The 25,832-nt window shown below is 36.6% G+C and overlaps 1 protein-coding gene across 1 annotated transcript in view; it reads left to right on the forward strand.

Annotated features, from left to right (window-relative positions):
- NDUFS4 (NADH:ubiquinone oxidoreductase subunit S4) overlaps positions 1-25,832 on the forward strand; it is a 48,769-nt gene that overhangs the window by 20,282 nt on the left and 2,655 nt on the right. The window contains exons 3-4 of the mRNA XM_086770274.1: positions 19,926-20,098; positions 24,303-24,376. Of these exons, the coding sequence (XP_086626400.1) occupies positions 19,926-20,098; positions 24,303-24,376 (247 nt within the window). The remainder of the gene's footprint in view (positions 1-19,925; positions 20,099-24,302; positions 24,377-25,832) is intronic.

Genomic DNA, 25,832 nt, shown 5'->3' on the forward strand with positions numbered 1-25,832 from the left:
TTCTTCCATAATGTGTGGTCTGTTACTCTAGATGCAACCTGACGCTTATGTTTACATTATTCAATAGTATCATTTTTGTAAGACTTCTAGGGGGAATGTGTCACAGCAAAAGCATGCTTTTCATTGGTTTTTCATACCACTTTTGAATCTTCAGGAAAAAAAAAATTCCCATCATATGTCCCAGACAGTTCATATTGTATATACTTTCTTGTATCCCTGAAGCTCTATTAGATAGTTAAGAAATATTTTGGATTTGTATTTATAAATTCAACATTTGTGATGATAATTACAAGTTGAGACAGCTGAAGTTTAACAGGCTATTAGAAAAAAATGCACTTATTTTCACAACTCTTGAGGGCTTTTTTTTCTCATGCTTTGTAGTATATTTGTAGCAATAATAATCTACTCACAGGTAAAATTCAGTTCTTTTGTAAACTTTTTTTTAATGTAAAAAGTAATAGTATAATTTTAGATTTAAAAATTAGGGAAAAAAATTAATATTGTATTCTAAGGAATATGGTTATCTTGCTAATCTTGTTGCATAACTTGGGATTCAGGAAGTTTTAATTAATTTACAAGAGTTCATGAGTTATTATGTAAATAAGATTCACCAAGTCAATAGACCTGCATTTCCCTAAATGAATTATGAATTGCATTTTATTATTGTAACACTGTTCTTTAACATTAAAAAATTAGGGTTTTTATAGTGCCTGAATTTACAGTATCACATTTCCCTGTTGTGACCTCAGGTGATGGATAGATAGATCTGAAAGAGGCTACAGTGCAAAGACAGACCCACAAAATAAATACTCTTCTATCTTCAATTTTGTGTTTAAATGTACATTATCCTAAGTTAGGGTTGTACCTTACCCTGTCTAGCTATGAGAGTTTATACTTCCAGTTAAGTTAAAGTGATACTAATTTGAAATACAACTATTCTGTTCTCTTAGTGTTAGTGTAAATGAATTTGAAGTGTAATCTATCTAAGTTGTTATTTTATTCTCAGTTCTTTCAAGTATTAGGTTAAATGTCAGACTGAATAGTATTTTCCTACAATACTGTGCATGTAGGTGTACCTTCTAATGCATAAATATTTTCTTTTCCAGGTTATTTTAGAGCCTGAAACAAAATAATATAATATTAGAGTATTATTTTAAATTTTTCATTTGTGGATTTAGTTAAGTTTTTGAAGAAGTTTCCATGATGCCATAAAATATCCAATAATTTATGTTCTATTAATGAGCAAAAAATTGTATCCCGTTAGCAAGGAAGACCTTTACAAAGAGATTTTATATGGTTTTGAACTCTTTCAGGATTAGGAGTTCTCTAGACATCTATTAAACCTCATGGAGAAGTAGAGTACTATATTAACTTCCTCTAGGTTGTTGCAATATGTATTTCCTAATTTTAAGTAGCATTAATTACAAGCCAGTAAAAGTAATTTAATGCATTATATGAATTTTCTGTTTTTTAAATAATGTTGCTAAGCATAATAAAACTATTATTTCCATGCAAGTTGTAATTAAACTGTGTTCCACAAGTAACTCTTCATTAAAAAAGACTCTTCCTCTTGCATTACTGCCGGATATATGCATCTTATTGTCAGAAATGATTAAATCATATTTTGATGGATTTGTTGGCTTTGTCATACTTGCTTTGTTTTTTTTAAAGCCTGGCATCACCTTATGGGCGGTTTTCACATGCGTATTGGAAAGAAGCAGCAAGAGCAGGTGGAAAATGGCATATGGTTATCCTTGTTTGTCTTAGTCCTCTTGTAACTTATTTTGAAACTGAATTCTTCTCTGAGTTGATGTTTACAAAGCTAGTAGAGTGACACTGATTATTGAAATCTTCTAACTGCATCTTGTAGTTGAATTAGTCTATTTCCAGGGCTTTTGTAGACCTTGTATTCCTTTGTGCACATATATATGGTAGAACTTGATCAACAGGGATTCCTTTGAATTCTCTAGACTCCCATTTGATTCTGTGAGTACTAAAATATTCCTTATCTTGGAAACATAAATGAAATAGAAGGGGCAAGTGCATCTTGACATTGAATTATTAAGCAGCAGTCGATCACCTTCTTACTGCAGCCCAGCATGTGTTGAATACAACAGAAAAATGAGTTGCAATGAAGTGGTAGAAAACGCAGTAGTTTAGACCACATTCATTTTTCCTATTAGAAAAAAAGTGGGACTCTTAGAGGAGTTAAATGCTTAGCTTGTATAGAACACATCCAAGAAGAGATGTCTTTATCTCAGTTACTAGCTGTTTTCAGTGAATATTGAATGAAATAACTTTTAACAAACAGTTAAATCTGAAGAAAATAACATATGAAATGAACAAAGCTAAACAGAAATACAGTTCTTGCATCACATATCTGGCCGCCAGTTAGGTCATACTCCAAGAGTCTGGACAAACAGCTGTGTGAAAAGTAGTCTCTCAAAACTCTGCTTACATTAGGAAATTTGGGCTGTAGAGAACAAAGGCTGTCAACAGCAAATCTCGCTCAGGTGGTGTTCCAAATGATTTAACTGTTTGTGCATATGGAATAGCATAGCTTCCATCATAATTATAAAAAGCATCAGTGTTTTTGCCTAAAATGGGGGTTTGAACTGTTTTAAATTACTGCAGTTTGTTTCAGTCATTGTAAGTAGGGTGCATCAGTACTGTTTGCTGTAGCTACAAGTCATCCAGTTCAGCATGTGTGCTTTAAGCAGGTTTCCCAGTCAGTACTGCTAATGCTGCATTGTAGGTGTCCAACCTGGAGTTTCTACAGGCTGGGTGCTTTTGTGAAAGTTGCTGTCTGCAGTTGGAAGGTACCCCCAAATGTTTGCCAATAAAAGGATTTTTGTAGTGGTTAAATAATACCAATATTACAAGCATGTTTCAAAATTAGAACTATTGACAGAAAATATCCTTTGCGTCTCTAAAGCAGAATATTCCACTGGTGATGAATATGCTGTAACTCAAAGCAAAAATTACTGCAAGAGCAGTTGTAGAGTTTGGTCACTGAGAAGATCCTAGAAACATTGTGGAACTGTGGCTAAGGATCAGTTCTTAGTTGCAGCCATCTCACAAATGTTTTTATTCTCTATCAGGCCAAGACAAAATGGGATAAAATAGTTAAGCATTCAGGAGTGGTGCTATCAAGTGCAATTGGAATGGTACTAAAGTAATTTTTGCAGCATTGTGAAAATATACGGGAATGGACTCTATTACAAGCTAACTACAATGATGCTATTGACATTTCAGCACCTATCCTGAAATTGCTTTGTTTTGTTCATATTGTTAATTAACCTTTTTTTTTCCGTAACGGTTCAGAAGTCTCAATGCTAAAGCTTACCAGAGGTTTTATTCTGATTGTTGACAAACTCTAGATAACTCACTAAAGGTAAATTGCATACACCAAACTGGGCACAGAAAATCTGAACCCTTTTTTGAGGATGAGCAGTTCATTCTTTTCAGACTACATTCAAGAGGAGCGGTAAATGCTGTATGCTGCAGCAGCCTAGGCTGAAGCAGATTAATAAAGGGACTTAGTGGATGAATGAAAGATTGTGGATGTTGTTTACTTGGACTTCAGTAAAGCCTTTGACACCATTTCCCAAAGCATTCTCCTGAAGAAACTGGCTGCTCGTGGCTTGGACGGGAGTACGGTGCACTGGGTGAAAGACTGTCTGGATGGCCGGGCCCAAAGAGTGGTGGTGAATGCAATCAAATCCAGTTGGTGGCCGCTCGCAAGTGGTGTTCCCCAGGGCTCAGTATTGGGGCCAGTTCTGTTTAATATCTTTATCAATGGTCTGGATGAGGAGATCAAGTACCCCCTCAGTAAGTTTGCGGATAACACCAAGTTGCGCAGGACTGTTGACCTGCTTGAGGGTAGGAAGGCTCTACAGAAGGATCTGGACAGGCTGGATCCATGGGCCAAGGCCAATTGTATGAGATTTAGCAAGGCTAAGTGCCCAGTCCTGCACTTGGGTCACAACAGCTCCATGCAATGCTACAGGTTTGGGGAAGAGTAGCTGGAAAGCTGTCTGGTGGAAAAGGAGCTGGAGGTGTTGGTCAACAGCCAACCGAATATGAGCCAACAGTGTGCCTAGGTGGCCAAGAAGGGCAACAGCATCCTGGCTTGTATCAGAAATAGTGTGGCCAGCAGGAGTAGGGAAGAGATTGTGCTTCTGTACTCAGCACTGGTGAGGCCACGCCTTGAATGCTGTGTGCAGTTTTGGGCCCCTCACTATAAGAAAGATGTTGAGTGGCTGGTGTCCAAAGAAGAGCAGTGAAGCTGGTGAAGGGTCTGGAGCACAAGTCTTATGAGCAGCAGCAGAGGGAACTGAGGTTATTTAACCTGGAGAAAAGGGGGCTGAGGTGAGACCTTACTACTCTGTACAACTACCTGAAAGGAAGTTGTAGTAGTGTGGGTGTTGGTGTCTTCTCCCAAGTAGCAAGTGGTAGGACAAGAGCGAATGGAATGGATATGAAAAATTTCTTCACCAAAAGGGTTATCAAGCATTGGAAGAGGCTTCCCAGGCAAGTGTTTGAGTCACCATCCCCGGATGTATTTAAAAGACCTGTAGATGTGGTGCTTAGGGGTGTGGTTTAGTGGTGAATTTGGCAGTGTTAGGTTTATGGTTATACTCAATGATTTTAAGGGTGTTTTCCAATGTAAAAGATTCTATGGTTCCAATTACTATTATGAAGTTGGTATTAAGAATCTTAGCAGCTCCCTCTTGTGTAGAGGTAGCAGTTACTGTATGTTGTAAGTGTTTGCTACTGGATAGTCCAGGTGTAGCAGTGTATTAATAGAATTCTCAAAACATAGAATCATAGAATAGTTTGGGTTGGAAGGGACCTTCAAAAGTCATCTAGTCCAATCCCCCTGCAAGGAGCAGGGACATCCCCGACTAGATCAGGTTGCTCAGAGGCTCATCCAACCTGGCCTTGAACGTTTCCAGGGCCTGGAACCACTGCAGAAAAAAGTTGTGGAAATACTCCAGTCAGTTTTTTCTAGAAGACTGCATTATTAGCAAACATCTCACAGGGTTTTCAGGATTGAGTCATAGTTTGTTCACCTTCATCCAAATCCCAATTTTGGCTAGGCATAAAAATTAGTGAAATAGTATAATCTTTGTTTGATTAGAGAAGCATAGACTTTACTATAATAAACAATGATAATACTGCAGCTCAAAATAAAATACACAAACATGTGAAAAATAGCCTGGAATGATAAAACCTCTTCAAATCTCAATCTGATAGTCTCCAAGTGCTGTGAAGCAAAGGACGTAGGGAATCAAGCTTTAACATGCTTTTTAAAGTGTGATCATTGCTAGCAGCCTTTCCCAAGCACCAAGAATATTATATATACTTTACACTGAAAACCAAAGCAGCAGTTTGTCATAAAATTATGTGTGAGACAGTGTGACGTTATATTTGAAGACTGTGTATAGGAGCTGGTTTTGGAATTTGGTGACGAGAAACACTTGGCAAAGTATGCATTTATTAAAGACAGGCTTACTAGATTTGCTTTTCTTGAAACTACTATTCAGCCAAGAATTCTCCAAGCATTACCACAGTGTTAGATAATAAGGATATAGTGGATCTTCTATGTTTTGATTTTTCAAAATGCTGTTAACCATTTGTGCGTTATTGCTTGAGAGCGAGTTTGAGCTGTTCCTGAAGTAACTTAATGTGTTAAAAGAATTTAGAATAATATTTTTTTTGTTTAATCCACTCTAGCTGCAGTATTTATTCAACTGGTTACCATAAAGGATGGTAACCTCTTTAGATGAGGAATGTAACTTACAAATTTTTGAGGGTCTGATATATATGGCTCTATGATAGGGAGTTGTCATATTCCAAGGGTACAAGGTACCGGGATCGAAATCAATGTAAGGATTCAGACAGAATTACTCGTTCCCTCCTCCTAGCCCCAGATTTGTCTCTAACGGGTTATATTCCTTCTACTTATTTTTTTCTCTTAATTAGATCAACAGCTTGTATTTTGCTTTAGAATAATGAAAAATGAATTAAAAATAATAAACTTGTTATGTAAAATGAGGTTAATAAAAGTGGTTTTTGCACCCTTTACTTTGTAGATATGTTTTGAGAAACAGTTTCTAGCTTTGGCCAAAATGGCCTTACATGAAGGCTGTGGTTTCAAGTAGTTTATTCTGTCACAGTTGTGTCAAGTAAGCAGGTGACCGGCTTAATTGAACTGTGTTGTACTTGAGATTCAAGATAAAAGTTGCTTGCTCGTGGTTTATAAAATATTTAATACAGTGTGTGTTACCCTCTCATTTCAGTTCATACGTGATATTTAGTGTTTGGTTTGCATTTGGTCATCTGCAGCTGTGATGTTTGACTTGATATGATACTAGTTTCCAGTGCAGAAGTTGTTTAAGGTATAAAACCACATTCTAGAGTTACTTCAAAATAAAATGCATTCTTTCAATAAAAGTGAACTCTTAAATACGTGATTCGCAGAGGCAAGGGGTGGAATGTCGTGGTTTTGTTAGTGAGGGGGGGCCTAAGGTGGTAGCTTCTGTAGGAAACTGCTAGAAGTCGCTCCCCTTTGTTCAGTGGACTCGGCCGGGCCTAGGGCGGACCTGCTGCTGGCCAAGGCCGAGCCGATTGGTAGCAGAATGTTCCGTGATAACGCCTCTGTGATAACGTATTTAAGAAGGGGAAAACAGAAAAAAAAAAAAAGAAGAGAGAAGATGTGAGGAAGCTGAGCGGGAGCAGAGGCGCAGAGGGGGAGGCGCAGGCCTCATGGGCCTTGCAGGCCTCACCCTCTGGCCTCTCGCCAGGCAGCTGACTGGGCCCGACTCAGTCCGGCCTGGCTGCAAGAAGTGGAGAGGAGATGAGAAGTGAATAAGATGTAAAAAAGATCCTGAGAGACATCTGCCAGCCTGTTGTGAGGAACGGCTGCAGACGCCAAGGTCAGTTCAGAAGTGAGGGGGAGGAGTAATGCGGCTCCTGGCCAAGATTCCCCTGCAGCCTGTGGTGACGACGACCATGGTGGAGCAGGTTGTCCCCCTGCAGCCCATGGAGGTCCATGGAGGAGCAGAGATCCACTTGGAGCCTGTGAAGGACCCCATATTGGGGGAGGTGGAGGCCTGAAGGAGGCTGTGGCTCGTGGAGGGCCCGCTGGGACAGCTGTTCTGGAGGGACTGCACCCCGTGGAAGAGATGACCCACGGCAGAGCAGTTCCATGAAGGACTGTGGCGTATGGGTGGGACCCCACAACGGAACAGGGGAGGAATGTGAGGAGTTCTTCCCCCGACCATGAAGCAGCGGCGTGAAACAACGTATGATGAACTGACTGTAACCCCCATTCCCTCTTCCCCCCTGTGCCACTCAGGAGGGGAAGGTAGTAGAGATAATGTTAAGCTTGGGAAGAGGGAGGGGTGGGGAGAGGTTATCTTGTTCTCTGTCTCATTATCCTGCTGTTTGTAGTAATAAATGAATAGTTTTCCCCAAGTCGAGTCTGTTTTGCCTGTGATGGTAACTTTAAGGATTTCTCCCTGTCCTTATCTCAAACCTCGAGCCATTTTTCTTATATTTCCTCTCCCTGTTCTCTCGGAGGGTGGGGGGAGTGAGAGAGAGACTGCGTAGTCTGGTCCTGATCGGGGCTGAACTACGACAATATTCAAAAGAGAAGACTGTCTGGAAGTAAAAATACATATATGTCTACTTTAATAAAAGTGTCTAATTTAAGAAATGACTTGCATAGAGTTAAATACCTTTTGTGGTCACTGATAGTGTATTTGTGAATATGCATTTTTGCTAGAAAATGTAATTTATTAAATTTTTTTTTCTAAGAAATAGCTGCTCTGGGGCGGAAAAAACTGTCTTGGATAATTTTGTCAAACAACTAATGTGAAACCTAATAGTTAAAGGTTTTAATGATTTTGGGGATGGTAGTAATCCTTTTCACTTCATATACACTACTCTGGTCTGACAGAGCATCTATTTATTTTTAAACAGTGATTTTTTTTTTTAATATAAATAATTTGGCAGTTTCTTCTTTATAGTTTTGGCTGATAGTTGCATTTGGTCTTAAGTACAGTACAAGCTCAGGTGTAGTGGTGTGTGTACTTGCCAGATTATCTAGCTATGTACACATTTTCAGTACTGCAAATTCACTATATTTTGCTGTTTGGCAATTAAATCCTTCTTCAGTTGGAATATCCTAGCTCAATTCAGCCTATACTGCTTGCTACAACTTGTTTTTGTAAGCAATTGTAGTTTGATGAAGCTTGCAATGGTTTAGAAAACGCGGTTGGCTGGATATCAATAAAGAGCTTTCTGTAAAAATGTCTGCAGGCAACAAGTGACTCTCCGTGATAAAGAAGCTTTCTGTAACTCTCACAGTCTAAGTAAAGGAATTGCTATCACCTTTAATTTGTCTTTTAAGAGCAGTAAATATTATTACATTACTAAATTTCAGCTTGAGATCATTTTAGTTTTTGGTTTAGAAAACTTCACATTTTGCAAGTAGCGCTGACCCTCACTTAAATATAGTTGTATCAGTGAGAGCGATTGCACTCTCATCCCTCTGTAGGTTTATTTTGGCTTTAGGGTAAAGGATTTGGATTTATTTGTCTGAGAGCCTTTTCTTCTGGTGCATGGCAGTGCTATCTCTGCTGGGTATTGGAAGGAGGAGTGTCTGAGATTGAGGTTACACAACCTTCTAACATCTGGAGTGACTGTTTTGTCTGGGCTTCCTTCATGTAGCATTCTTGTGCAAGAATTTCAAGGCTTTAGTCTGGAGCACTGGGTCAAAGAATATGTCTATTTGAAGGCTATGCAGGCGATTTTCTTTGTTTCATTATAAGGTATTCCATTCTTTATCAGAGAATGCTGGTTTTGAAGAGCCTGCTATGATGGCTGCTCAGAACGAATTAAAGCAGTATCATTGTGCCATGTTTGGTTTGTCTGGCTTCCAAAGAGTTATGCAGTATGCAAGCAATGTTTCTAATCTGCTAGAAAGAATAAAAGTAAGCCATTGATACAGTCTAGTAACCAACAGGAGTGAGAAGTAACTTCATTTCTGGAGCTGTTTTGTTTAGTAGTTTGGGTTTTTAAAGACTAGATAGTATTTTCGTGTTCTCATAAAACAATACCACTATCTGAAGCTTTTCTAGAACACCTAAGTTAGTATCCTCTGTTATGAAATATTTCTGTAGATTACATAAATTCTTCCTGTCCTGTCAAGAATAGTGAATAAACAATTCCTTGTAGAGTGCTTGTTTTTCTGTCAATCAAATATGTCTATCTGCATTTTTGTAGTATATCTTAGTTGTAGATTTAAGACACAAATTTTAGCCTAACTAACAAAGTTTTCTGTACAGACTTGAAAGCTGTTTCCAGTCATGAAGTTCTAACTGAATCATTTTATGAAGTCAGAAGGGAAAAGCTTTTCTTGTCTGGAAGGCACAGTAGTCTTGTGGGAATCCTTGAACAACTTGATCGTGCTGCAAGAGGGCTTGATGGTTCTTCAGTACTACTTCTTTCTACTCAGAAGATCAGTGATGAAGTGGAAATAGATGCTCTTCCAGTTCTTGCTGCCTTGTTTATGAGGTATCTTTGAACTACTTACATGATTGCTTTCTCAAATTAGGAACGTTATCTGTGTTAAGTAGGGACATGGACCATGGAGAGAACATCTGATGCTGAGATCCAGAGTTTTAATATGCAATTTAATTATTGTGTTGTGAAGCACGCACTGTATGGAAGGTGCTCAGTCTCTTACGTGTCTTTATGGCATACTCAGTTCTGTTCTCTATGTAAAGTCCATTGGCTTATGTCTAGGGCAAAACAAAATCTTTCCCTCATGGGGAAATAATTTTTATCATATTACCTGTTAGCCTGAAAACTAGGTTAACAAGTGGGAAGAAGCTGGGCTATAAGGAATTTCTATAAAATGCTGATAAGACATACCAAATATGGTATTTTTTTAAGATGTTATAATTATGTTGCAAGTGTTTTTAAAAAATTAAGATATGGTGAGTAATTCTGATTATCGACATATGAAGAAGTGGATAGTTTTTTCCTTACAGATTCATTTTTATAGCTGTGCACATACATTCGTGTATAAAAATATGGAACAACATTTTTCTATGTAGACCAACATCATCATTATAAATAATATATTTTAACGTTTTCACTGAGTAGCATGTTAACCAGGCAGAAGCTTTTTATTAACATTAAAATTGTAGTTTGCATTAGTATGTCATTCTTTATTCTTCTGGGTTTTATTTTTCCTTAGTTTTACTCTCTTAGGACCACATTTTTGTTGCCATGTTCACTCCATTTGAAATCATTCTTGGTCAACTAATTCTGCTTCTCTGAAAAGTCAGAAGTTCATATCTTCTTCTGTAATGTCTGTCTCCAATACAAATTCTTACTTTTTAATCACTGTTTAGTAAGCACAAGTGCATATTGTAGTTGCCTTTGATTTTTTCCATAATAGTAAACTGAAAGGAAAGATGTAGTGTATCAAGTTGAATTACTGAATTTAACTGGTAACAGATTTCTTACTATTGTATCAGGAAGTATAAGACCGTGATTTCTGTCCTGTAAATAATCTCCAAGGCCAAGCATATAAAGGCCAAAGCACAAATTACAGGGACAGACTTCTAGATAGAACAAGCTAGAAACAATTTGTGAAGTAAGACTGATACATTCTACTTACGATTCAGCTTTTTACAGAGAAATTGTAGAAAGCTTCCATTTTAACTAACCACTTAGATAAATTTAAAGAAAACAGTTTTGTCCAGTGGTATTAAGCTGTGTATTTTGTTGGTGACGTTGAAAGGGTTGAAGCCCCGTCAGCCCTTCCCATCCCCACCGGGGAATAATGACTGTGTTACTTTTAGAAAAGAACCTTCTAAAACACATTTAAGGCTTAAAAGCTGTATGCACTAATTAACAAAATGCAGTGAACATTTAAGCTGTTAATAGCCGCAACATCCCTGATGCATAGACCTTCAGTATGCTAACACTGCATAACAGTTCTCTATTGTGCATCTCTTTAACGAGGGTAACTGTGTCAGTTCTTTTCTTGCTTCACTACCTGCTGTGTATGGAAATTATGTACACTATTTAGCACTTGCTTTCAACTTTTAAAGTGCATGCATATTACATAGAAGCATTACATCTTGCATTAGGGTAAGGGACAACTTTTAACAGGTCCTACTTCCTTGTAGTTTCTTAAATGCAACTTTTCTTCTAAAAAGCATGCACCAACAGGGATTTTGCTCTAAATTTGCATTTCTTGATTGAGGATTCACTTCTGTTTTTCTCCTTTTTGTCTCGCACCACTTGTTACCATGTGGCAAAGATCTCTTACAGAAATCACTTTCTTTATAAAGGAGATTTAAAGAATAGAGAACATGCATCACAATGAAGTCAGGCGTTGATTTACATGAACTCAGGATTTCTTGATATTGTTCTTAGTAGCAGACCATGCATTAGTGCAACAGTATTGTCAAGCTAAACTTTAAAACACTACTTTTTGCTTTTTTTTCCACCTCCCAGCATTGATGAATGTCTTTTTAAAACAAAAATAGGCAAAGTAGCTTGCTAGATTTTAACTCTTGAAGTTCAGTGTTGTTCCACATTGAACAGGGAATTAATAAGTATTTGGAAGGTGAAAGGAAGAGAACACCAGAATGCACGATAATGAAATTAAAAAAAAAAAAAAAATTAAGTATTCTGTGCTCTAGCTGCCAGCCCTGGGAGATTGGTAGCTAGTTAAAACTGGATAAAGAATGGATGTTTCATATACTGCAGTGATAATCTTTCTTAAAACTTCATCACAGGAAATCTTAATAGCATTGTCAAGTCTTAAGGCTTTGCTGTACATCCAAATTTTAACTCAACAGCTCAGACCTTAGGATATTTGCTGTCCAGATTAGAGTATGAATTGGGCAAGGTATCCCTGCTTCACAGCAGCAGTAGCACTGCTTATGTGTAAATAGTGTCCCAGTTTACTGCTAGGCTCTGCACATAGTGCTACCGTGGGTCTTTTGCAGCTTGAACTGGTAAGGGAGCTTTCTACAAAACTGAGAAAAGGCACCCCAGCCACACATTTAACACAGGTTAGACCCCTTCCCTCCAAAGGCTGAAGGTTATTAAACAAGTGGAGCCTGTATTTGGGAACTCTATCTGGGCCTTATTTGGAAAATTTTTTAACTAGTAATTTACAGGTAGCTTTGTAAGGTTTTTAAATGGGCATAAAGCACGTCAGAACTGTTAATTTTCTTTTTTTTTCTGACAATTCCTGAAAAACCATATGGTTATGATTTTCTTTTGTAAATACAGGTAACTTTTAATTAAATGTTAAAAAAAAAAAAGGACTTTATTAAGATGACATCAGAAACACATAAAAAAAAACCAGAAGTTATTTGCAACATGCAAGAGTAGCCTAAATTTTGGCTCTCACTTAAGTTACGGAAGACCCTAGATATTAAAGACCCCCCACCCTGAGCTGTGCTGCTGAAGTATCCCTGAGCTGGCTTTGGGTATCCATGATCAAAATGACATTTTATAGACTGTAAGCTCGAGAGTCATCTTTAGTGAATAATTCACCAAGATATTATTGAAATGTTATGTTTAGCTTTGCAAGCCAGTCTGCTTATTGTGTCTTATGCTTGGAGTATAGCATAAAGAATCAGAACTGCAAACTGAGTAAATTTTGTCTGAAAGAACACAGCGTCACTGAACTACAAGTGGACTGTAATATACTATTTATTTAATAATATTACAATATTGAACTAATCAGGGGGATCAGTACAAAACTGACTGTTCTAGGTGGGCTCTAGCTGCTAGTACTTCTGTTTTCTTTCTTTTAAAGCTCCTTCCTGCCTAGTTTTTTGTTTTCCTACTGAGAGATAGTATCTGTAGGAACAGTTGCTTGTGGTAGTAAAGCAGTAGAGTGTTGCCATAACTGTAAATTGTTCTAAGAGGGATCAGATTGCTTCAGTTGTTCAGTTATCCTCTTTCCTTTTTCTAAGTGCAGGTAAACTAAGACTGCCTGTCCTTTTATTTGGAAGTTTGCCGTCTAAAAACTTTGTTGTAGCCTTACACTTAACTAATAGATTTTTTTTTTCCCACATTTTTTAATCTGAGGATTTTGATGTTCTTGTAGAATGCTTGAAAGTTGTGTGTTGTAGAAAACTGTAATTTTAAATGCCTTGCAGGTAATAAAAAGAACCCAGCTACTTATGTGTGTGGAAGCAAAAGATTTGCTTACATATGCTTTGAATGAGTTCTAGAAATTACGTTCTCTCTAAATCTTGCTCTGTTACAAGACAAAGTAGTTTACAAGATCTGCTGTTAGTAATTCAGACTTTTTTCTGCCCTGTTCAAGATAAACACACTATTTATTGTTTCCTCACTTTGAGGACTGTCATAACCACACGAAAGTCTCTGATGACTACTAGAGGCAGCATCAATATATTTTTATGAAATATATTCTTCTCCTCAACCACTCCTACTTTTCTCCATTTAATAATAATTTTCTTAATTTCAGTCGTGGAGAAATTGCGAAGTGTAAATCCAGATATTTCATCACCTTTAATTTCATGGTGAAATTAACATTCACCCAGACAACATTCACAAAACTAAGACATACTGTTAGAGGGGAAAAAATACATTATTAATAATTAAATAATAATTTTGTCTTGCTCTTTGTTTTTTTCTTGGCAGAAGAATTATACTGAGCATGAAATATCCATCTGTGCTGAAAGTGGGACTTACGTGTTCTGAATGTTTCATTTTTAAATTTCTAAAATGTTGTTTACCTGTCCATCAGGAATGCAGGCTGAATGATAGGTATTTTCTTGCATGTTTGTCAAGAAAAATGACTCTCTGTTTTGAGGCTTGTCAGAGCACTGAGAGATTTTTGGTTTTGTTTTTAGTATTATGGTTTAAACTAACAACAACACAACTCAGCAGCTTTTGCCATAAGTTTTACCATTAATCACTTTTATAAATATAATCTATCTATGACTTTTGCAGGAGACAAATGTGAATACAAAATTTGGAAATGTAATGCAGATTATAAATAAAGTGTCTCAAGATGTGAAAGAAGGGTTGGTGAAGGGGAAGTTTTCTACTTACTAGTGTGAAGTCATGTTCTAATTTGTAGAGAGCACCTGGTATTTTTATTCCTGTTTACCCTTGCATCGTGTTCTCTCTTAACAAATCCAAGTGACATTGGTTTAATGGTGTCTGGGATGCGTTACACCATTATGTTTGTATTATCTCATGCAAGCAGCATGGAATACTATTGGGCATGCAAAATATTGGGAAAGTGGAGCAAGGCTTTGTGCAGTGCAACGACAGGGAAGTTGTCAGGGAGGTTTTGTGATAACAGCGAACGCTTCGCCGTTGTGGCTGTTAGAGTAGTATCTCCTCAGCTGTGAAATACAAATGGATGAATAGAGTTTGCTGAAGCTAACAGCACTTGCAAATGTTGGACTGTTTTGGTTGTTGGCACCTCCTTTACATAATGGCAGTCAGTACTCTAAAAAGTATTATAATAGACTTAATTCCAGTAATGTGACAATTTCTGCTTCTGTTAGACTCACTTTTCAGCATATCCTTTTCTCCATATCAAGTTTCTCTAGTGTTTTCTGGAAAACTGCCCATGGAAGGAAGTTTTCTTTAAATAAAAGCTTTCATGCAGCCATTATTATTGAGCCCTGTTCCCTGTTTACAGTGTTTGATTTTCTTGTCTAAAATTTGATTCTTTCACTGCTTTTCTCAGCTTTATTAATCGTTCTCCAGGATGGTTAGATGGGAAAACACATTATGGCTAAGACCATGTTCACAGATTGCTGTGACAACACGAAATGATTGTGAAGCCTGAAAGAAAATTCTATTCTGTGTGATACAGAGTTTCCTAAAGGCAAATATGCAGTTTCCCCTTGTTATGCCTGTAGGTGTTAGATAAATGTTGTCTGACCATGTTTAGTTCATTCTGCTCCATTTTTCCTCTTAAAATTTGCAGAGTAGAGTCTATTCTCTTGTATTTGTTTCAGAAATACTGTATTGACGTGTATAAATGTAAATGTTCTCATCCTGACTTAAAGCCTAAGTAGCTGAGCACACTAAATAAAAATCTCTGTTCACAGTAGCTATTTTATGGGTATTATGCAAGATATTCTGTGCTTTGATATAACAGCTCCTAAAGAAAGTGTATTGCAACATGAATTTTTAGCAAAACTTTTTGCACTTAGTCTGGTAAAACATGTTGGGGCTGGGGAAGAGAGCAAGCTGTTGTAAACTCCTATAAAGTACAGAAAACTTCTACTTTCCCTCCTTTCTAACAAGTGTAAACTATTGAGGTTAAGTAGGTGGGGCAACCGGAAGTAATTACTAAGGCCAGTGGCATTTCTGCGGTTTAATAAAGGCAGAAGCTAATTATTCAGTTTTTATTTAAGTGAAATGATGCCAAAAAGGAGGTTCCTGCAGAGCAGCTGCACTCCTTCAGTGTTACCCTAATTTACCACAGACACAACTGTCACAAACAGAACTTTTAAACTTGATATATAGCCACGAAAGTAAGGAGCCCTTTGTCTGGAGTGTATGCAGAAGAACTCCTTTATACAAATCAACCGGCAGATGACGGACAATGATGAAAATTTGATTCTTTGAAGTCATAATGGTCATTGAAATGTGTGAAATTCTGGTATTGAAAAGAGAGCGGCTAGCAAGACTCTGAATCCTGGGTGGTTGCTGGAAGCTTGCTGGGAGGTTTTTCTGTGTTTTGACATCAACTTCCCATTGCTTGTTCCCTATTTCCTTTATTAAAAAAAAAAAAGAAAAGAGGGGGGTGCTTAACAGTAGATAGTTGATAGCAGGTTATGTACAGTTTCAGTCTATGCATGGAAAGAAATATCATAGGAGAAGCATGACACCTTTATGCACACCTGACCCATCCACAATTCAAAAACTCTTGTTTTCAGAGATACTTCCAGTCATTTTTTCTCTTTCCCTTGAATTACAGAGTTCCATTTCTTGTCCCCTTTGGAGTTTGTGGAATTAGTGGAGTACTTCAAAGGAAATGAGAATTTCCTTATTTTAAAGTTGTCTTCATGTTGGGTATTTCTTTCATTGACACTGCCTCTGTGAAAAAATTTTTCTCTCTGCTGTATAGCACATTTATAATTTCTTATTACTCTTTCTGGAACAGCTTAAACTAGGCTTTCCGTCATGACAAGTCTTCTTAAATAATGTAAGTTGTAATAAAGACAAAACCTCCTCTTCATTTGTAAGCAGTTTGATGTGATTTCATCTGTTTTGTCCCTCTCAGTTTATTCCAAGAAGAGCCAAAATGCCGCAAAATGAGTATTTTAGTCCTTTAATTTCAAAAAAATTCAGAGGTTTCTATTAAAAAAAAAACCCCTTTATACATATGAAGAAAAACGGAATGTCAGAGTGCACCATTTAGTTGATAGCCTGTGTTAAAAATGTGAAGCAAGTTTGTTAATTTTTAGTGAAGCAAACGTATAGAGTTCAAATATTGTTGCCTTATTATTTATAATTTTGAAAGCCAAACACCTCGCTAATATTTTAATATGCTAATTAGCAAAATTCAGTAAGGAACATTTAAAAAAAAAAAAGAAAAAAAAAGAGATAGTAATGTGAAACCAGCTGTCAAAAACATCTTTGTTTTGAGAAGTTGGTTCACAGGTAGTTTCAATGAGAACTTGAACTCAGAACAAAGCACTGAAGACACAGTAAAGAGTTCAACCCAGTGCAGCTTTTCAAGTATTATATTGTTTTAATGGCATCTTGGAGCGGGAGCTTTAGCCCATTGAAATGTCGCTTAAAGGACAGGTTCTTCTGTCACTAGCTGGAGCTGTGTGGATGAAATGATCACAATAGAGTGTTGTAATGCATTTTAAAAGTGTGAGAAATCAGTTTGTCTAGACTAAGAGTGCGCCTACAGGGAATAGAAATTTTAGAGCTTCTGTGCTCTTTAGGTGTCAAGTATGTGATAGATGCCAAGCCTTTTTATTCCATATCTTTGGCAACAGCTCAGCTAGTCTACAGTACCTTACATGTCTACAGCAAGCAAAACCAGTGATTTTATGTCAGGACAACTTGGGCTTCAGAAGCCAGAAACTCATTGTCCTAACAACTGTCTGTTCAATTGCCAGCTTTACAATGGGGAAGATATCAATAAACAATTGCTAGATTCCCAGAAGGCATGGAAACTTTAGCTATAATGAGTCAAAGTATGAAGAGCTAGCAACACCATGTAGATATTTTAGTTTCAGAAAGTAGGCAGGTTTTAGTTTTCACCTTGAAAAAATTTTTATGGGGTGAATCCTATATTATTAGTGAAATAACTTTGGGTTGGATCCAATTGAGTGCCCGAAAAAACATGGCTTGAAGGGACTTATGGTTCGTCTGGGGTTTTGTTTTCGTCCAGATGAACAAGTCTAGGCTTTTCTTTAGTACAGTTACCTCATAAATACATCATTTGCTGGTTTTTAATAGTCTTTTTAAATTCTGTTCTGTATGCACTAATGTGTAGTATTTTTATGATTCTCCAGTGTGGAGGCTTCAAAGGAGGAAATTGTGTATGTCCATAATGTTACTTAACATAGCATCCTATTTTAGTAATTCCAGATAATTCTGGAACAATTCAAAAACCTCTAAATCTGAAGCATAAAATTAATAATGGACATAAAAGTTGCTGAGAAAAATAGTAGTAAAAAAAAAATATACATAAGCTACTTTGAAGCTTGACTATTTGGAAATTTTTGGATGTAGTGGATTATCTCAGAGGAGGAAAAATTTTTTTTTTTTTGTGAATATTGTTACATTTTGATGATAGGTATGTTTGTTAAACACAGAAATAAAGACTAATACAGTAGCCTCTTCCTGTAAACAGGCAAGCTGAAACACTGAAGCCCTACCAAACTTACTGCAGGTAAAAACCTCCTTTTGTTAAACAAAGCACTTTGCCAATTCAAATAACAAAACTTTAAGCTGTTTCCTTCTAAAATTGTGGTTTAAGCTTCAGCAGTCAGAAATACCAGTCTGTCAGAGGTGTTTTACATACATGTTGCAACATTCCAGTGACTGGTAGTGTTTCTTTTTCGTATCACTGCTAGACTCATATTAAAAATAAACATTACTTGGTCCTAATGAAAGCATTTATAATGGAATTGTTAAGATATTTTGGCTGTTTCTTTTGGTAGTCTGGGTAGAAATGTCAGAAGTTGGAAAATTAGTGTGTGTGCTTGTTTATTTCTCCTGCTTTCTAATTACATATGCAAGTCAAATGCTTTAAACTTGCTCCCTTGTGTAGTTTTGAGGGACTGCTCTCACAAAATTTATTTTCTAAAGTAAAACAAAAAATGAGACTTGCCTCATTTCAAAGGATGGTCTAGTGACAGCACCAAGAGCTTTTAAGTTTGCCACAAAACAAAATCCCATAAAGTTAGTGGCTACAAACATGTAAAGCCACAGTGTTTTATTTAAACTTTTTTGCCTTTTAATTCAAGTCATGGCAGTACTGGCGAGATGAGTTCAATATGCCCAAAGTTTTGTGCACTTTTTTTGACTTTTAACAGTTTACTATTTGTTCCTAGAGAGAGGAGGAGAGGGGAGGGCAGGGAGAGAGACCAAGGAGCTCCCACTGGCCTTTTAAGTATATAAGGAACAGGAGTAGTTTAGCATCCTTAGAGATGGATTTGATGTTTGATTTCACTCTTTACTCTACTAGAGTGAACTGACAGGTTAATTTTATGTAATTACTGTTTAGTTTTTAGCAGGAAAGTTCATTATATCAGATGCTGCTGAGGGTAATTTTTCACAGCAATTCTTGTGAGGTTTTTCCCTATCTTAGTCTTTGTTAAAGTCAGTTAATATTTTTAGGCTGGTTTTGTGATCCTTCAGTTTTTATCTTTGTTAGGTTTATTTGTTGAGGGCTCACAAGACAAGACTTAGAGGAAGGCATCCTAGTACTGACTGTACACAATGTTACAAGCCTTTTTTTTTTTTTTTTTTTTTTTTTCTCCTTTAAAGGTTGGAATCTCATTAATCCTTTTGTCTTTCACAAAAATATCAAAGAATGTTACCAGTATCAAATGTTCCTCTCTTGATCTTGAACAACATCAACAGAAGAATTTACTTTCAAAAGCTGATATTCATAGCTTGAAACATGAAGAGGTGGTCAATTTTATATAATAAGTAACAGTTAGAGAAATCGGAGAGCTGAATTCTAGTACTTGCTCTGCAGTCTCAAACAATCAGTAGATATTGTGCGAAAGATACCCTCCTGCCTCTTCTTTCATGCTAAGCATAGCTTGTTGAATCAGCATGGATGTTGGTACCTCTTAATCGGATAGATTAAGTGAAACTGAAAGCACTTACATTACAGGACACAGTTGGCTGGCTAGGACTTTGGTGAATAGTCCTGTTCATATGAAGTTTAGGCTTGTAACAGTAATGTAAAATATCGGGATTTGTCAATGTTCAGTCTGTATTCTAATATTTTCTTTAAGAGGGAAAGAAAAGTTTGTACGTTTTTCCTCATTTGCTTTAGCTGGTGCAAGGTGCAGCAGTCCTGACTTTGCATCTGTGGTCAGGGGATGGGAGGGAATGTCCTGTCCCTCCTCTGGCACTAGCAGATGTGTAGCTGGGAGATGAGCAGGTTAAAGTAAGTGATCCATGCAAAATCTAATTCAGCCAGGCGAAGCAGGATGACAGCAGCCCCAACATGTGTCAGCTTCACTTTTATACAACTGGACTCTTAACATACTTTTCTGCAATTTTTTTTATTTTTTGTAACTTCAAAAATAAAGCATGAAATTATGTAAAAAGCATAAGCAGTATTGTTTTACAAGCCATTTACGTGAACCTTTTTTTAACAAGTTCCACTGTGTTTCTCATAGGATATCACTGCTTTAACTGGTGTTCCAGATGAGCACATCAAAACCAGAAGAGTTCACATTTTTGTTCCAGCACGTAATGCAATGCAAGCAGGAGTTAACAATACAAAGAAATGGAAGATAGAATTTGATAACAGGGAGCGCTGGGAGAACCCCTTAATGGGCTGGGCATCTACGTGAGTAGTTACTGAATTTCAAAGTAATTTTCTTCTGTATTTGGCTCTTACTAGTCATGTAAATTTTAAATTTGAAATGTCCTTTCTATCTGTAAATCTACTTGTGCTTTAGCAGTACTTACAGTAAGTACTTGGGTTTGTTAGTCATATGATTAATGATCTGTTATGTTTAAAAGCAGATTTTAGCTCACAGCGTCATCTGGAAGAGTTTGAAAAAAGTGTTAACAACCAAAAATTTCAACAATAACATTTGTGATTATGTTACTGTATGGCAGCATCAGGGAAAGAAGGTTATTAGTTACCTGAAGCAGTAAATCCTTCTCAGCTCTCAGTTCATCTTTTAAATTTGGTTAAAAATAAAATAACAATACTTAGCTTCTAGATTTTTTTTTTACAAACTTTTATAAATATTCCAAAGATCTGAAATGAGGAGCCATAACTAATTTTTTTAAAAAGCCCAAAACCTATTAAAGTTGTTTGTTTCAGTGTTGCTAATAGTAGTAGTAAAAAAACTTAAGTACACCGAAATCCAGAAAAGTACTAACCTTAGCTAAATATGCTATAATTTGAAGATGTAAGTATAACTTCCGTGCAGCTAATTTTTAGTTCTTTTTTCCCCATGTAAATATACGACCTACATTTTACAGTGTGGTTAGAATTCCTGTAAACTGTGAGGCCTATGCCAGCAATTCTCCTGACAATATTGTAGTTTTGATTTGAAGCTGTCTTGTTGGAGGCATGTTCAGAAAAGTTAATTATTCTACATAAACAAAAAAAACCCACTACAGATTATTTTTCAAACTTCAAAAAGGATACAATTTGTATTGAAAATGGCTAGCTGTGATCATATTAGCACTTACAAGCAAAGAACACAAAATTCTGTGAAAAAAACCTTAAAGCCTCAAATATGAAATAATTTGAAGGTGCATTTTTTGATATTTATTAACATTCTAAATCTGGTCACAGAATTACTTTTTATTTATTTATAAAATAAATGTAACCACAAATATTAGTTCAAAATAACTCTTGAAATCACGTCTTCCTCTTCTGTTGGTTTCCCATAAAATTTGAGGAGGCCCACAACCTGTAACATGTCGGTTGTACTGGTATTGCAAAGCATTAGGAAAGCCAAGCTCATCTATTGTTAGATGAGAAAAAAACCTGAATATGAATTAGACTATTAATTGTATTGAAATCCTCTGTTAAAATACCTGTTTTAAAACTTCAAGCCTAAAGGTCTATAACTTTAAGGTCTATAACTGTGATCTCATCTTAAGCACATCCTTGGGTTTTTCACCATTTCATCTTCAGCGTATTTAAATTGCTGTTTCAGAAGATAAGATTTCAGTGATTTAATACACATGTGCCTTGGATGACTCAACTACTGCAAGTAGCTACTGCATTTAGCAAGTAAAGACCAGGTTGTTTCATGGAGCCTAAATTAACTAAGTGGTAGACTGTTGACCAGCAATACACCGTTTCCTCCTGTCTGGTGTGCCCCCAAAGTGTCTAGCCACTCAAGTAGGGTCTATTAATACCACTGCACAGATTATAACACTGTAGCAGGTGCCAGTAACACCTGTTTTAGTTCAGGTTGAATTTAACTTTTCTTCTAATGCCCCTTTGCTTTTCAGCTGACTTAAACCTCCAGACAAATTATTTTCTGGGTGGGATTTTGCATGATCTCAGACAAAACAATGGCTTTTAACCTTTCTAACAGTTATAACCATCTGTACTAAATCAACCACCTAGAAAAATGAGCCATGGTATTAAGAGCTTACATACATGTTAAATTGTCCTGGAGTGAGTTTTTTTTGTAGGAATTTTAAAAGGAATGGCTGTTTTGAATGAATCCACCTCTGCATGCATTTTTATTTTGGGGTAGGGAAAGGAGTATTTCCTGCATAAGCAAGCTCCAGGTAGGCCAAAAGCAAGTGCTGTGTTGAGAATTGACACTCCTAGGTTAAGTGTTATATAAACTAGTCTGTATCTGTTAATTTTTACGGAATTCTTGCAAAAACTATTAGAGATGTTCTGGTAATTTCAAATTAGTGTTCAACACGCAGAAATGCCTAAGAAGCCTTTCTTCTCTACAGATTTAATTTCTGCAAAGAACAGTTTTTAGAAGTTTTCCCATTTACTTTTGAATAATATAATGGGATTTGTGGATTAGAGCCCTTTAGGGTCTAGAGATTAGAGTCCTTTTCCTCTGAACTCAATATACTTATTTAACTGTAGGTCTTTGCTATGTTTGTGTCGTTGTACAGTCTTGTTTTCTTTTTCTGTTGCATTTGTTGTTTCTTGGATATAGGTTTTTTAAGTGAAAATTATCCAGTTGTAGATCTAAATAAAATGGACCCATGGCATTTTTTTTTTTTTTAATTGGGAAGTTTCATTACAGGAATGCCTATGGGTAGTTCTTGATTACATATTTTAATGTAAAACAAAGAAACATGGGAAATGCACGGTTTCCATCATATGAGATCTCGTAAGAGAACAAAATGTGGAGTCTCAGTTTGTAGTGACTGATAAGACAGTTTATGGCAGGCACGGGAAATCCTGCAGCGCTGCTGTTGCTGACGCTGTCAGGACATAATGCTGGCCATCCTGAACTCCAGTTTGCTCACAGATTGCCACAAACTTAAACACAGGAATAGCTCATTTATGGAAGAAAATTAAAAAGTTGTATTTAGATTAGATGAAAGATGATACCACATGAAAACAGAACAAATAATTTCTGCACAATTATCATGGAGGTTTTCGCCAAACTTGCAGTACTGAACAGGCACCAGTCTCTCACTACACATTTAAACTTTTTTCTTCCCACTTAGTAGTGTTGAGAAGATTTTTCCAACCACAATTGTACAAGAGAGGAATGATAAACAAAATTTGTCACAATATTGCAAGATCTTTGGCTCACTTGATTTTCCACTGATCATGTCGTGTACTAATTCTTAGTTCCTAATTCTTACTGCCTTTTTAAGAGAAATCTTTAAATGTCTTTAAGAGAGCTCATCTTAGTGGCTTATGAAAGTGTAATTTCCTGGTTTTATTTTTATTGGGGAATATATTGGATATATAGCGAACTCCATTTTTCCATGTGTACATCAGATAAAATTACTTTGTTGTCTTTGCTGGAAGCTAGATTCCCCCTCTCCCCCTCCACCAGTCACAGGCTTTGTCCTTTATTGTAGAAAGTTCAATGTGTCTTTGGTTGCTTTTTCTCCTCATTTACCCTTCCAGCTTCAAAGAGAGCACAGTTGAGAAGCAGCTCCTTCAAAAGTTTGTTGCAATTTGGTCTTACCGTTGTCTCCCAAGCTTATGTGCAGTGTTGTCTCAGGGAAGCATTATCTAATCATTGTGCTGCTACAACTGGTATCTTACTTCTCTAAACGTTCTGTAGATTAATTTTTAGAACCCTTTTTTTTTTCCCATCCTTTGTTGTTGTTCTTAAATTGAGCTTTTCTAGGAGCAAATAAGGCAGTTTTGTTTTTTTAATGGAGATTTTAGTTTGTTTCAAAAAGCTTTTTGCTGTTTGATTCCTTTCAGAAACTTAGTTGAGAAATAGCTGATCATCTAAAACTAACCACTGTGTATTTAGTTAGCTAGCATTTAGTAAGTTTGTGTTTCTGATCTTCATTTCTGATCTGGCCTGCAATCTGCAGTGCTGGAGTAATTTGTGGAGGTCATGTGACGTCAGCCAAAGCAGAGCTCTTAACTTTTTTTAACGTAATATTCAGTCTCTGGTTAATTTCTGCTCACTTCAATATTCTGCTCTTTTCTGTGTAAGATATTCTTTCCCTAGCTGCTCTGCAGACTCCTGGTCTCCGTGAAGTGTTCAAAATTTCCCTAAGCCTCCTGATCTTCCAAAAAGAGATTTTTTCAATTTAAAAATTGAAAAGGTTATTGCAAAGCACTTATAACCTCAGCAGGTATACAGACATGTTTGTCTAATAAAAAACTTAAAACATTAATTTCTGCAAGGAATTGGGAAGGAAGTTTAACAGACAAAGAGTGAAACAATACTCTGCAGCAATTAAGTGTTAATCCAGGAAATAATTAAAAATAAAGGGATTTTGAATGGCTTGTGAGGTGGTGTACTATGAAAGATAGTGTAATATAGCATTTTTCTAGCATTTGAGACACAGATGTAATTACTTTGTATTTCAAATGTGCTTACAGTTTTTCATCTGATTTCTTACAGAGCTGATCCTTTATCCAACATGGTTCTTACTTTCTCTACTAAAGAAGATGCTATTGCCTTTGCTGAAAAAAATGGTACGTATTGTATGTATTGGGTATGAGGGATTCAGCTTTCTGTAGGCAATTTTGATCTCAGAAGTATTAGCAACAGAAAAAGTACAGGATACAGAACCTTCCTTCTGTTCCACAAAATTGGTAGACTATTAGTGCTCTACTTGAGGAGGAGGAAGACGGGGAGGAATATTTTCAGGTGTGCTGAAGGCGTTGAATTGAGGCCTTCCGCTTTCTGGAAAAATGTTACAGCCTTTTAGCATTACTATTGCAATGCTTATGCAAATAACTGTGTTTTGAATGAGAACTGAGCCTTGGTCAGGTCTTGGAGGAAAGTTAATATTAAAAGTATCCTAGGCTGGAGGTCCCAGCTACATGGCAGTGGGATTTTTGCCTGAAGGCTTGACATGAGCATCTCACATGTTTGATAATCAGAAAAATTAACATTAAGTGACTACCAAGTAAACATATTGGACTTTAGTTTTGGCCATGTTGCAGAATGGATTTGTCATAGAATATCTCATGTTGGAAGGGACCCATAAGGATCATCAAGTCCAACTCCCTGCTTCTCGCAGGATTACCTAAAAAACAAATGACTAAGAGGATCATCTAGATGCTCTTTAACTCTTGACAGGCTTAGTGTCCCGACTACTTCCCTGGGAAGCCTGTTGCAGTGACTGACCACCCATCTTCAGTGAAGAACCTTTTCCTAATGTCCAATCCACTTCCCCTAACGCTCTTCAATTGCATTTCCTCATGTCCTATTGCTGGTGACCAAAGAGAGGAGATCAGCACCTCCCTTTCCACTGCTGCTCTTGAGGAACGTGTAGATTAAGGAAATCATGCCTAACTCTTCCCAAGTAAAATACTAAAGTCTAAACACTTAGTGCTCATGGGTGTGAGGAAGATTAATATACTGAGTTCAAGCCAGGAGTAATGCACAGGGAGTGTAAGCTTCTTCAGAAGTAATCCTTGTGGTCTGCAGCTTTCAACTATATTTATCTAGGGTAAATAGATAGTAAAGTTTCTGGGTCAGACTAAGTTGAGCAAAGTTGTTAGATGGCTTATGTTGTACACCCAAAAACCAGGATAAGTCCATTAACTTATACAGTTAAGAATCTAAACCATTTAATGTGCTACTTGTTTGCACTTTTTAGTGCTGAAGGCTACTATTTAATTACTTTATTCCTCTTTGAATGGACTTTTTTAACTCAATAGTCTTAATTTTATTGAAAAATAAATTTTATTATCTAAGAAATTAATAGGATCATCATATTTGCATTCGATATACCAATTACTGTGCAATTTTAATAGTATTTTGTAATGCTTTATGAACAAATATGAAATTTGGGAGAATCTGGTATTGCTTTACTTAGATTTCTATATGTTCATGTTATTTCTATTTCTTGGGAAATTCAGCCTTTAAGAGATAAAAATTGAATCCTAGCTTCTATATCACTGTATTCATGAGCTACTTATG

The sequence above is a fragment of the Chlamydotis macqueenii genome, chromosome Z (genome assembly GCF_036417535.1).
Source record: "Chlamydotis macqueenii isolate bChlMac1 chromosome Z, bChlMac1.mat, whole genome shotgun sequence".
Lineage (NCBI taxonomy): Eukaryota > Metazoa > Chordata > Aves > Otidiformes > Otididae > Chlamydotis > Chlamydotis macqueenii.